We start from the raw sequence: 13,348 nt of genomic DNA on the forward strand, positions 1-13,348 counted from the left end.
TGAGTCTGGAGAGGGCTCATGGTGGTCCCACAGGTGACGGTCGGAGAACCTGGCACATGTTTCTGGGCCCGCTGTGAAGGAAGTGCTCTGTGACTCTTGAACTTAGCTAAGATCAGATCCTACTCTCTGGTTGTTGGTAAGTTGGAGGAGAAGATGCTAGAGAATTGATAAAAAGAATGTCTAGACCAGCCCTGTGAGTGAGAAGCACAGGGGACACGAGTCCCACCTGCGAGAGACAATGTAGCGGGCTCTGGATGAATTTTCTGTTCCTCCCAGACATACCTCTATGACTTAAGGAAGGGGAGAGGCATGCTGTAGCCATGATCTGTACTTGTCCTCTCAGGGCCCTGTGATCTACATGCCCGCACTCCCCATCTGCTTCTTAAGATGAGCTGGCATGTATAGGAGCCTGGGCACTGCTGAGGGCATAGCTCCCAGCACCGTGCTACACAGAGTCTGGCTCTGTTCACCTCACCTGTCAACTCCTGCTGAGGCCCCAGACATTAGTCAAGGTAGGTGCATCAGCGAAACCTAAGCAGGGACCACCTTCTCCCCCTGGACAGAGTGGTGAGTGAGCAGTGGAAGCCTGGAGCCCTGCCCCAGCCCCCACGCCAGTGCCACTTCTTTTGTCATAGGAGGCACTGGTGATATTTTTGCTCAACAAATGCTTGTCTCTGAGTCTGCAGACCCACCAGAGAATGCCAGCTTGTTTTTGCCTTTTGAAGTCTGCCCTTGGGACTTGGCGGAGTAGCCGGATGTGTACTTAGCCCACAGTGGTTCAGCGCATTAAACCTGCCTCCTTGTGGGTCTGTCTATTGTGGTACCATAAGGGCTCAGCCAGCATCTGAACGTCATTGAGATAACGCGGCCAGTGAGCTAGGGTCAAGCACATTCTCCTCCAGTCACTTTTACTCCATTGTTTCTTTTACTATTCCACAGTCATTAATTTTTTAAACAATGCTTTGGTGCAGGAGCAGAGCCTCATTCTCTCCTGCTACTCTTGGTGGAAGTGAGTAAAACGGTCCAGACTGAAATGCGACCACATTTTGTAGCTCAAAAGCTGCCTAGACGCTTGTAGGTCGAATTTTGGTTAGGGGAGCTGAACACGTTGTGGTCCCCCGGCAGCGCCGCTCCCCTCAGGCCCCTGCTTTCCCTTGAGCAGGAGGTGAGGTTGGGCCTCACCATCCCCGTGTCCCTGGCCTCACACACTCACATAAATTCTTGTACATGCAGTCAAAATCATTTTTGTTCTTGTGTGATTCTAATTTTCTCTTGTTCCTCTTTTCCTTTTTCTTTACTCCTTTTTCACTTGTACTGCCCAGTGAGCATGTTGTTGCTTCTGAAAATGTGGGCTGTGCACACCCTGCATTGGAAATAGCCAGATTGCCCTCCGTACAGTCTCCATCGCTTTAAAAAGCAACAACTTAACAGCTGTTTTGATCCATCTATTATCTTAGTCATTTTTTAATTTCTATTTTTTTGGAATATTTGCTTTGTTAGCTCATCACCCACTGGTGTTTGATACCTGTTGAAATCCTTGCTTTTGAGGAACATGTTTGGTCCTCCTTTTATTTGGTGACAAATGCGCCCTTATTAAATTTGTTTGATTGTTTTGAAGAAGTAAGATGCGAATTGATTTTGTCGGGTGCTCAGGGATTCTTTTCATGGAGCATTTAAACTTGTAAGGTCAAACTCTGCAGCATTTTGCTCGATTCCTGCTTTTACACAAACGTGCTCGGCACGCGGTTCCTGGCTGTCGCTGTGTGACGTGTGTGACGGCGCTTCCTGGCCGGCGGTCACTGGTGAGGAAGTGGCCGCCACGGAGGTGACAGCTGCAGGGGACGCTGTTGGAGGAAGCGGTCACCGTTTGGTTCTCCTTGGCAGGAGATGATGTGATGAGTCAGAGTACGGTGGCTGCGAGGTGTAGCAGTGTCCAATTTTCAAGTGGTTTTCAGGCCCAGGCTTGTGGCTTAGTAGCCGTGTCAGTTTGAAGGACGCACGCAAGGAAGTGAAACAATTTATCTAATCAATTGAAGCAGTGATGTACCCAATTCCCAGGACTATTGTGGAGATCCAGTGAGATACACTGTGCAGTGTGCAGCGTGGTCTCCAGCAGAGAGTCAGTGCTGAGTGAGTGCCAGTGAGTATCTGGTAGGTCAGTTGAGGGTAGTGGGACTCGGTGTCTGAGGATATCTGGTCCCTGAAGGAGGGGTCCATTCACATCTGTGAGTGATGGGCCTGAGTTGGGAGACGCAGGGAGACCTTACCCTCCGACCAGGGACCCTGGTAAGGACGGCTATGGGAGGAACACCGTGAAGTCAGCTCTTTGCATGTGGAGTTGGAGCTGCCTTTGAGACAACTAACTGCAGTGTCACGAGCTTAAAGAGGAGATCTGGGCCCAGGTTGTGCATTTTCCTAAAATCTCAACTCCTAAGGACGCCGAAGTATTGATCACTGAACGTGAAGTCATACTTTAAAGGACAAACGAATAGTAGTATTATCTCTGTCATCAAAGCTCACGTCTATTTATTCATCACTCACTTTGCTAATTGGGTACTTACAGAGCTCACTTCACCGTCCTCCCGTGGGCTCAGGCTCCACAGAAAAGAGCTGGTGAGACTCCCTCTTTTCTAGAATAAGACACATTTAGCTTGTAGACTTCTGTACCTCGCCAGACTTAGGAAATTAGTTTGTTGGTTTAATTGTATTTTCTGTTGGCCATGTCCTGACAGGAGAGAAATTTTACCTCATGGTCATGTTTCAATTAGCTGTTACTGAGAATTGCTGATCTGATACATAGTGTATGTATTACATTAACTTTGTAGAGTAGTTATCATTTTTCTGTCTTTGCCCTTTAATTTTGTTTGCCCCTTCAGTGTTCTATTCTTTTTGGGGCCTTATTTTTTTTTTATTAAAAAATGTCTGTTAGCAGTTAAGAAAAAAAAAGCAAAGAAAAAATGCACATGAGAACTAAATTTAGAAAATGTCTAGTGTGTTTTCTGTCTCGGCAATGGAGGGTTCTAGAAACTCCTGAAAACCTTCATTACACAAGTTCCTTAAAATGCTGATTGAGAAATAAAACCTTCCTTCCTCATCTTTCAAGCTGCACAACTCATTGTCAAGAAAGTGAGGGAAAATTCTCAGAAGCCAAGACAAACGAGAAAGCAGGGTTTCTGAGAGATACGTGAGCGTTAGAAGCCGTGGTGTGCTGGTTGGCTCCTGAACTGATTTTCAGTTGCCTTGACAGGAGGGAAGGATGTTAGCCACAGACCTCTCATACTAGGAGTTGGATGGGTGATCATATAATGGGCCAAGCCCATCCTGAGAATCTTGCTTTACTAAAGGGTGAAATAGGAAAAAAAAATTCCTCAAGACAAGAAAGTAAGAAAAGTCAATTTTGTTGGAAGAGGGGAAAAATAACAAATCCAAAGTAAGGATATAGTTTAAAGCTGTTCTGGCATGAGAGTGACCACAAACTCCTGGCAGAAAAGCACAGCTACTCCTTGATTGATAAGTTGTGTTTTGAATGAATCAGTGAACAGCTATTCCGAAAAAGGCCTCCAGAGTCTTGTGGATCAAGACACTGGACAGCAAACACCTCTCTTCCAAGGTCTCATTCAAATAACCAGAAAGGTTTTAAAGGAAACTAACAATAATCTGAGTTGTATTTATTGACATTACTATATGCTAAGAATTCAGAGGTGACTATGGAGTTGTCTCCTCTTTTATGGACCTTATTTTCTCTTTGGGGAGAAAAATGACATAGTTGGGTATCTTGGTGGAGGGAGGTGTTAGTCTGTTGCAATTAGCCAGGAGAGGAGATTAAGAAAACAGTGAAAGATGGGTGAACTTTTTAGCTGAGGACAGGCTTGTTCACTTGGCTTTTAATTGCAGGCTCAATGAGCTGTCACTGGAGGGACTAGATCTTACGGAGGATGGACTTAGCTCAGGCCTCTTTTGAATGGACAAGTGAACCTGGAAAAAGACAGTCAAATCTGTGCAGACATTAAAGTTCACTTGAACGTGCTGCATCCCTGAGCCAAAGATAGGACAAATATGCAGCAATTCTTGAGGACAGAAGAGTGGTTTTTAAGGTTCTCCAAGAATGAATCCCATGGAACCGAGATGGCCAGTTGTCAAACTGAGACTTTGTCCTTTGGACGGTGTACCCAGCAAGGGTATTGGCCTTTTATATGTTTCCATTTGTCTTTAATACATGTCTGTTGATGAGGACATGGGCACAAATGTTTGACACCTTGTCGAGGCGATTTTGGATACCTGCCTAGAAGCACGGGCACAGTTGCGGCTGCTTCATACATCTTGCAGCCCATCCCTTTCCCCGGCTCCGTGATCACGGCAGAGTGGTTCCTTGTTGACCTGTCCGTTTCCTCTGTGACATCATAACCCATGAAAAGACCGGAGCATATTAACTTGGCTTTGTTAAAGTCAAAGGTACAGATCAAATATGGAGTCAGATTTGTTCTTTCCTATTTCGGTAGTACCATGGAGATGGCAGTTTGGGCAGCTTTTTGTAGTGTCCTGGAGGCTTTCTCTCTCAGCTTCTGGGTGCCTCTATTGAAAACCCTTCATTGCTGTCTGGCCTGCTGGTAATGCACACTGCCTGTTTTGCCCTGAAGATGTGTTCTGTTTATAAACTCATCTCTACTCCTTGGAAAACAACTCAAGAAAAACTCAGTTGGTTTTCCACCAGCCATGGGCAGGGGTGAGGTAAACCGTGTTATTATTTCATAAAATAATAGTAATAATAGTAATAGTCATAGTAGTAGTACTTGTAGTAATAGTAATAATAATAATAATAATAATAATAATAATAATAATAATAATAATAATAATATTAATAGAAGTCTTAAAACAGGACAGAGCCCATTGGAGAGAGTCAAAAAATGCTTTCTGGCTTAAATCAAAAGTGATGACTAGTGATTCCATGGCTGCTGTATTTGCTAAGCTAATTACTCCTTTGCTCCATTACACATTTCTTTTATCTGAAAAAGAAATACAAGGAAATGGTTTAAAAAAACTCAAACAGAGCACAAAAATACACAAGTGAAAGAAGTTTTCCCTCATCCTCTGTTCTTTCAGCCCTCTCTGGAGATGCCTCTGTTTACTATCCTTTGGGTGCTTTTCCAGATATGCTTTGCACATTCCCACCTATGTATGTAAATTCCTTTAAAATTTTAGTTATTTTTAACTTAAAGGGATTTAAATCCTCAAGTGGCTTCTGGCCGGGTAATATAACAGAACAAATCTGACTCCATATTAGATTTGTTCCTTTGAATTTAACCCTGTGCTCTGTCACCTAGGCTTCATCTTGCTTGTAAAACAATGTTGCCTAGAGCCTGAAATAAACAGGAGACCCTATTCTGAAGGCTCTGACCTTTAAGGATATTTAACACTTTTTCATTCATTAAAAGATAGCAAATTGCAGAATAGAAAATAACGTTTCTTTTGTTGGAGGTTTACAGGGATCTGACCCACGCAGATAGCTGCAAGAACAAAGGATTCTAACAAGAAGGAATTCCTACACTAAGAAGTTTGCACTAACCAAGCACATAGGAAAGGAGCCTGAATTGTGACTTGGGGAGATGGTTTTCCAGGACATTAGTTTGCCATCTAGGTCTACAGAAACTTGCTATTCCATGCCCCAACATCTGGTCTCCCAACTTATTGGCCTGTCCTGCACTGAGGAGAATGAATTTGGACTTGGTAACACTCCTATCTACCTAGAAAGCTGGGCACTGGAGCTGAGTGTTATGGAAACAGGCCAGCCAAGAAAAAAGCACCAATCGGAGTGTTGGAGTACTCAGAATTATTATGCCGGTGGGCTCAGAGGGGCTTCGGCTCCGAAGTTTTGAGTACCTCCAAGACGTGCACATGAGGTTTTAAAGGCTTAATTACAAGTAAGGGGGGATTAGCCAATAAGGCTCAAAGAACAAAAAGCAAGGAATAAGTACACTGGAGCTTATCAATTTGTAACAGATCACATTACTGACACTTGTTGAGCTTGGAATTACGAGTTAGGTTGTTAGGCCAATAAACTGACACTAAACTTCAGATTTACGAGATAGCCCAGCAGAATTTAGATCAGTAAACTGACACTTATCACACTTAGATTTGTGACTTAGCTTGTTAGCCCAGCTGGACTTTTCCTTCACATGAGGACAGCTCTCCCACACCCAGGGAACTACTGTGAGCCCTTGATGTTTCCACTAGGGTGGGTATGGTTTACCCAGGAGGGATGGGGACTATGCACCAACACTCAGGCAGTCTGCTCTGTCTGGGGCTCTGATCTTGTACCATCCCGCTCCCCGCCAGCCCAACACCTGGGACAGTGGAGCTAAGGCAGAGATCCTGCCTGCCTGTTTCCCAGCGTGTAAAAGGGGAATATGTGCTCTTCCCAAGGTAGTTCTGAGCGACAACACCTGCGGGTGCTTGGTTCTCAGAGCAACAGAAAACCCAGCTCCGCGTGGGGGCAACGGGTGTGATCTCCCTAGGGTTTCTGCAGAAGCATCGGACGGAGGGTTGGATCACGGTGGTAAAATTGAGCTGCGGGGCTTGAAGGGTAACAGAAGGGTACAGAGGCAGGTCTGCCGCCTAGGGGTGCCCCAGAGGTAAAGCTTTTTTTTCTCCAACTCCGCTAAGACCCTCCCTTCTCCAGAGCCCTTCCTTCTCTCTGCTCATCCTGTCCATCTGTATCCCTCCAATTTTCCCGTCCTCTCCACCCGCTCCCATCTTCTCCCTCCCTCGCTGTCCCACCTTCTCTCACAGAACCCAGAGAGGATCGCTGGCCCTCCTGCGCATGCGCAGTCAGTGCCAAGTGGTCCGCTGGTTGGGAGCTCCATATCCGAGCCGGGGATCGGGCCCAAAGGCTTCTCAACTACGTCGCCCGGTAGGCCTTTGGTTCCTGCCTGGGGCCGGGGCCTCTGACTGTGGAAGTGCAAGGTGGGGGGCTCCCAGGAAAGGGGTCAGGCGGCTGCGGGAGGGCGGTCCGCCTGTCACAGACCCCAAGGGCGCTAGTCAGCCCGTGTTCAGATGAATTGCTCAGGCCAGACCCCTCTGCCAGCGCCACCTGCCCCGGCGCCCCGGCCACAGTGTCCAGGGCCTGGTGTGCACCTGCCACCTCTCACCCAGCCGGGATCCCCTCAGTCCGCGGCTGGCGCCCCATTCCCCTCTCCCTCCCGCTAGTCCTCTCCTCCCGGGCTTCCTCTCCTCGTCCGCCGGCCCGTCCCCGCCCCTGGGCGGGCTGTGTCCCGGGCGGGCGGGGTCTGCGGACCCGGACGGGGGCGGGCGCCTGGGACTGGGGCTGGGGCTGTCCTCCGAGCGAGGCTGCAGCCCGCGTCCCCCTCCCCGCTTTCCCTGCCCCGCGACCCCGGGGCTGCCCTGCTCTCCCTTTCCCGCTCCCTGAGGACCAGCTCTGTGGCGTGGGCGCTGCTACCTGGGCTGAAAGCCTCCGGCTCTAACGCCCAGCTTCTCCTGGTGGAGTTGGGAAAAGGGAGCGTCACTGCTAAGCGAGGTTCTGTCTCCCCCCTCCATGTTTCTGCAGCAGGTAAGTACCTTGAACGCTTTCAGGTGTTATGATGGAGGTGCTTGTTGATGTCACGTGTTTTTATAGTGAGAGGGATTGCAGTGGTGAAAGCAGGGCTTGGTTCTGTTAAAAATGTGCTGAAGGCATGAGGCTGTGACATCCTCCTTCCTTCCCTCTCCCAGGGTGAAAGGAGTGATCCTCGATTTTCAAAAGATAGTTACAGTCCCTAACTAGCCCAGCCCAGCTAGTGTGTGTTAAGAGGAACAGCACCACCAGAGGCCTTGGAGACCCAGGGATATTGCAGTCCTAAAGTGCTCCTGGCATAGTTTGGCTTGTTTAGGTTTTTTGTTTTTCTTAAATTGTGGGACAGACTAGTGTATAAACTGAAAAATAATTGTCAAGAAATAATTTTCATAGGACAGTTTTATTGTGATATAGTTCACACACCATGAATTCCATCCATTTAAATGGTACAATTCAGCAGCTTTTTGCATATTCACAGTGGTGCATGCATTATTATTCCAGAACGTTTTCATCACTTCAGAAAGAGCAGTGGAAATGAATGACCTATCCACCCCTCCCAAGTGGTGGTTCTAAAGAAATTTCTTGGCTATTCCTGACCATAAATTAACTTGTTATATTCCAAGAAAAATCTGGTAGGAATTCTAACCAGAATTGAAATGAATCTGTCTATCAAAACAGGAAGAATTTATACCTTTATGGCATAAACTTCTTCTGCCCATGAATATATCTGGGACCCTATCTTTTCATCTGACCAGAGCCTGGCCCATGTGAAGTCCTCACTACTTTTTGGGCTTGTGAATGATGAGATTCTATACATCGTTAGTTGCAACTGTAGCCTTTCACAGAAGAGAAAAGTAACCTCAGTGAAGCAAGTGACTCTCTGATGGTCAGAAAGAGTGTCAGCCAGTGCTGGAGTGATCCAGTGGACTTGGTGTTTGCAGCTAGATTTCTCGACCACCTACAGTTAAGGGGATTAGAGAGTTCTTTTATTTTTTCTTAATGGCATTGCATTTATTTTTACTTATTTTTTAAAATTATTTTTTATTTAAGTGTAGTCAATTTACAATGTTAGTTTCAAGTGTACAGCAGAGATTCAGTTATAAACATATGCATATGTATATATATATGTTTTAGATTGTTTTTAGTATAAATCACTACAAGAAATTGAATATAGTTCCCTGTGTTATGTAGCAGGTCCTTGTCATTTATTTTATATTTACTAATTTGTATCTGTTAATCCCCCCTTTCCTGCCTGCTAAACACAGTTTGCTTTCTATGTCCATGAGTCCATTACTAGGAGCACCATTTTTCCTAGTAATATATGCTCTTTTGCTGCTTTCAGTTTCAGTAATTCCATCTTATCTGTGGGCGCTTTTCTTCTGGTGGCCTTAATGTGGTTTGCACACGTGGTAATAGAGATCTGTATTTGGGAGAACCCCAGGCCTCGTGTAGTCCCTGGTACAGAGTGCCCACTGAATTGATGCTTGAACTGGGAAAAAAGCACAGTAAATGTTGGAATTTCCACTATGGTTGAGAATTCTATAACCTCTTTTGACAAACTTAATATTGGCTGCACCCATTCTGGGTAATTTGGTGGAAATTCATGTTATGGTGGTGAAGAGACGGGGCCTTGTATGCTTCTTCTCTTTCTGTTTTCTAACACTCATTCTCCTGGGCCTTCCAGATCCTCCCCTAGAAGTGCCAGGTCTGGCTTGGTGCTGCGCTGAGGCAATATTTGTTAATAAGGCCCTTTCCTCATCTCTTCTGAGCCTCCGGTTCTTTCTCTGCACAATGAGGGCTTAGACTAGATAACTACTTTTCAGTTTCTTTTAAAGCCATGTTTCCTTTGAGAAACAGAAAATGCAAATCTCTCCTCTCAAACCAACCCTTTAGATTTTGAAAAGTCCTCCAAGGAGTGACATAGCTCTTTGTGGAAAATGAATGTGATTGTGATTCCAGGTGACACAGAAAAGACTATTCAGAGATTGATTGCAGGGAGAGGGCAGGAAAGGGGCAGTATGTCACACTTTCTAGTGTGAGCACTGGAGCAGGGGCTTGGATTTAAATACGGTGTCTGACGTGGCCTCTCTCTAATCTTGTAGAATGTGATAAACTACTCTACCTCAGTTTCTTGATGTGTCAAGTTGGGGTGATAATATTTTAAGGCTTTTGTGAAACATTATGCACATAAGCCATTTGTGTATGGGTAGAAACAAGACCTGCTAGGGATTCAGGGATTTGTTTAAAAAAAAAAAAATCTTGTCCATAGCACTCTGTCTGTGTGTATTTAGTAGTTCCTGAAGGGTGAGGGTGAGTCTAAAGTCCATCGTGGGACAGGTGGCCCATGATTCTCTGTGCCCCTGAATGCCCCCTGCTCCCCAGTCCTCTTCCTCAGTCCAGGATGAAGTTCCCTAGTAGATTTACTCAGAGGTCTTGTGAAAATGGCTATTCATTTTATTGTTTCACCAAGAAGGGCTGCCATCATGATCTCTGTGGTCAGGTTTTGAAGGGCTGCCATCATGATATCTGGTAAGCATTCTATGGAATTGGGTGTTTCTATTTAATGAAAAGAAAAAAATTAGAAATAGAAAATTAGAACAAGGATGGTCACATGGGCTCTTGGAAGTGGACACCATTAGAAGTTGGAGGGACTAGTGGGCTCAGTGGGAATGTTAACTGAGTGTATCTCATGGGCTGGGCATTGTCCTATTTGTACTGTGTGTTCCTTATTTGAGACAGTGAGCTCACCTAACCTCGAACACCTCTTTAAAAAATTAGACTTTTTATTTTGAGATGTAATGTAGATTCCCATGTGGTAGTAAGAGATAATATGGAGAGAGCCTATGGACTCTTTGCCCAGTTTTCCTTAATGGTTCCATCTTGCAATATTGGGGTACAATTCATTACTGACTCACTAACAATTTGAGGTTTGTGTTATTGCCCTCATTTCTATCCACGATTAAATTGGGGCTTAGAGAAGCACACAGGCCTGTCCAGGTCACCCACATTGTTAGTGCAGAGTCTGGTGAACGTGGGCTTGGGATTTCCAGGAAGTATCATTATGATGGTCTTTGGCAGGGAGCAGCATTCACTTTGCTTGTTTATTCATTCATTCAAAAAACATTTATTGAGTAAATTCTGTGGGTCAGATGCTTTCTTAGGGTTATCTGATTCTTCAGCAGTACTGAGAACCAGGTAATGTTTATATTTTTTAAACTGAGAAAATTAGCTCTGAGAGGTTATAACTCCCCCAAAGGAAGAATAGCTCATAAAGGGGGGATAGTACATTTGTACAGTCACCACTTTTTATGCAGGTGGTACCCTAGGCATTTTACATTTGCAAACATCCGTAATCCAGATATATTCTTGCAAGGCAAGGATTTTTTTTAATTGATGTATAGTCAAGTTTACAATGTTGTGTCAATTGCAAGGTGTTTTTTGACTTTTGAATTAAAAAATACTTTTTCAGGAGGGAAATTAGGTGTATTTATTTGTTTGATTTTTTAAAATGAGGTACTGGGGTTTGAACCCAGGACCTCGTACATGCTAAGCATGTGCTCCACCAATGAACAGTACCCTCTACCCCAAGGCAAGTTTTCTTATCCATTACTATGAAGCTAAGGGGTTCAAATAAATTGAATAGAATTCCAGATCTTTTGATCCTACTGTGGTCCTTTTCTTTATATTCTGCTGAAGGAGTTTGGGGAAAGCATATCCTTTGTTCATTTCTTTATTCAGCATTTTTGAGTAGTGACTTTATATCAGAGCCTTGCTAGGTGCTTGGAAATATAAAATAAGAAATGACACTTCTCTGCAGGGGCAGGAAGCCTAGACCAAAAACTGGGTAATGTGATCCGAGCTACAGTAGCCATGTGCAGACTATGAGGACAAACTGTACCCCCGGATTTGCTTTGGCTTCCCTTGCCTTCTGTCTGGTACACACCAGGTCACCGCAACCCAGATGGGCCCATAGCACACAGCAGAGTATGTACCTCGATCTCCTCTCCTGTCTCGGCAGGGCCTGCAACATGAGCATCCCTGACTACGTGCAGTGTGCTGAGGACCACCAGACTCTTCCCGTTGTAGTCCAAACCATGGAGATCATCTCAGAGGAGAATTTCTTTTGCATCTATCAGCTACTCACCTCGGTGAGCCATATCAGCCCATGTGGCTCCCAGTGGACACTCTGTATCCACTACAGGCACCGCTATGTGCCCGAGAATGGGTGGAGCGTCTTCCAGAAACACTGCAAGGTCGTGGGCCTTGTCACCATTACCGACTGTCTCTCTGCCAAGGCCTTGGAGAAGCTCCACGTGCAGAGGAGCTGTATGGCACCTCGATAATGACTCTCAGCTCTTTGTCTTTGTACTGCATGTGGAGGAAGTCGAGCAGCCGTGCACCGACGTTGCCTTCAAATTTAGAGGACTGCAGGGTGGTGGAGAAGAGGATCGAGGACTTCACTGAGTCACTCTTCATCTTGCTCAAGTCCAAGTGGCTGGATGGTGGCCCCAAGAATTCTGGGGACAAGATCCCCCTCCCCTGCATCCCGTTTGAGATGGAGGACTTCATGGGACTGGACACAGACAGCAGGTAAGTTTACCTGGAGGCCAGTCCACCCTGGCTTTGTGCCGGATTGCTTCCCTACATCCAGAAAGGGATCAGCAAGGAAGAAGTCTGTCTTGTAGCCAAGGGGGGATGGAGATGCAGCCCGCCGGTTTACAGACATTTCAAAGTGAATCCGCCTTTGTTTCAGAGAGATCCTTTTAGGGTTAGTGTGGACACTTACTCCCGCTTTACAGCCATGACCATGGTGGGACCCCTGGGGTTGCTGTCCAATAAAGTAGCCAAAGCCACTGATGCTAGGAGCACTGGGGAGGAGGCTGGACTCAGCTGAGATGTGCTGTAGGTCAAATGCACATCAGACACTGAGGCTTGTCTAGTAAAAGCATATAAACTATCTCTTTACTTCCCATATTGATTACATGTCAAAATGATAGTATTTTACATACAGTAGATTAAGTAAGATCTGTTCTTAAAATCAGTTTCTAGTATTTGTTTTTTGTTTGTTGGTTTGTTTCTTTGTTTACCATTTTAAACGTGGCAAATGGGAAACGTTATTTACATGGCTCTCATTTCATTTCTGTTGGGCAGCCTGTCCTGGGACAGTCTCATCCCTTTGCTTATAGATGAGATGCTGAACCCCGAGAGGCGGAAAGAGGAGCTGGTTGAGCTGGGGCTGGAGCCGGTGTCTCCTGCCTCCCAGGCCCAGCACCTATTCTGCTCAGGCCCTCTCTTCTTGCCCGACAGCCTCCATGACAAGTTAGGACATCAGAAACACCGCCGGGGACTTCCGAATGAACTCCTTATGCAGGGAAAGGCGTATCACGGTGTATGGGAAAGAGCAGGGAAATGTTCATTCTCACTTCTTCCCTGTGATTAAGTCAACGGCCCCACATTGCCTCGGAAGTACAGACGAGCTCTTCTGGGCTGCCTACCCCCCCAACTTCAGCTCTGTTTCCCGGTGTATCTGTTGTGCTGTCCCTCAGGCAGAAGAGGGTGAGATGCCTTTTCCGAGACGTGGAAACCTTTGCTGGGGAGAGTGAGGGAAGCTGTGTTCCCCCGGCCTACGGCCTCTGTCCTTGAGTCTGGAGAGGGCTCATGGTGGTCCCACAGGTGACGGTCGGAGAACCTGGCACATGTTTCTGGGCCCGCTGTGAAGGAAGTGCTCTGTGACTCTTGAACTTAGCTAAGATCAGATCCTACTCTCTGGTTGTTGGTAAG

The 13,348-nt window shown here is 45.9% G+C and overlaps 1 protein-coding gene and 1 long non-coding RNA gene across 2 annotated transcripts in view; both read left to right on the top strand.

Moving 5' to 3' along the window:
• LOC140698399 (uncharacterized) overlaps positions 1–13,348 on the top strand; it is a 122,040-nt gene that overhangs the window by 62,143 nt on the left and 46,549 nt on the right. The window contains exon 3 of the mRNA XM_072968738.1: positions 11,586–12,157. Coding sequence (XP_072824839.1) covers positions 11,586–11,910 — 325 coding nt within the window. The 3' untranslated portion in view covers positions 11,911–12,157. The remainder of the gene's footprint in view (positions 1–11,585; positions 12,158–13,348) is intronic.
• LOC140698409 (uncharacterized) overlaps positions 1–13,348 on the top strand; it is a 74,418-nt gene that overhangs the window by 34,762 nt on the left and 26,308 nt on the right. The window lies entirely within an intron of this gene.

Source organism: Vicugna pacos, chromosome 9 (genome assembly GCF_048564905.1).
Source record: "Vicugna pacos chromosome 9, VicPac4, whole genome shotgun sequence".
In the NCBI taxonomy this organism is placed as follows: Eukaryota; Metazoa; Chordata; class Mammalia; order Artiodactyla; family Camelidae; genus Vicugna; species Vicugna pacos.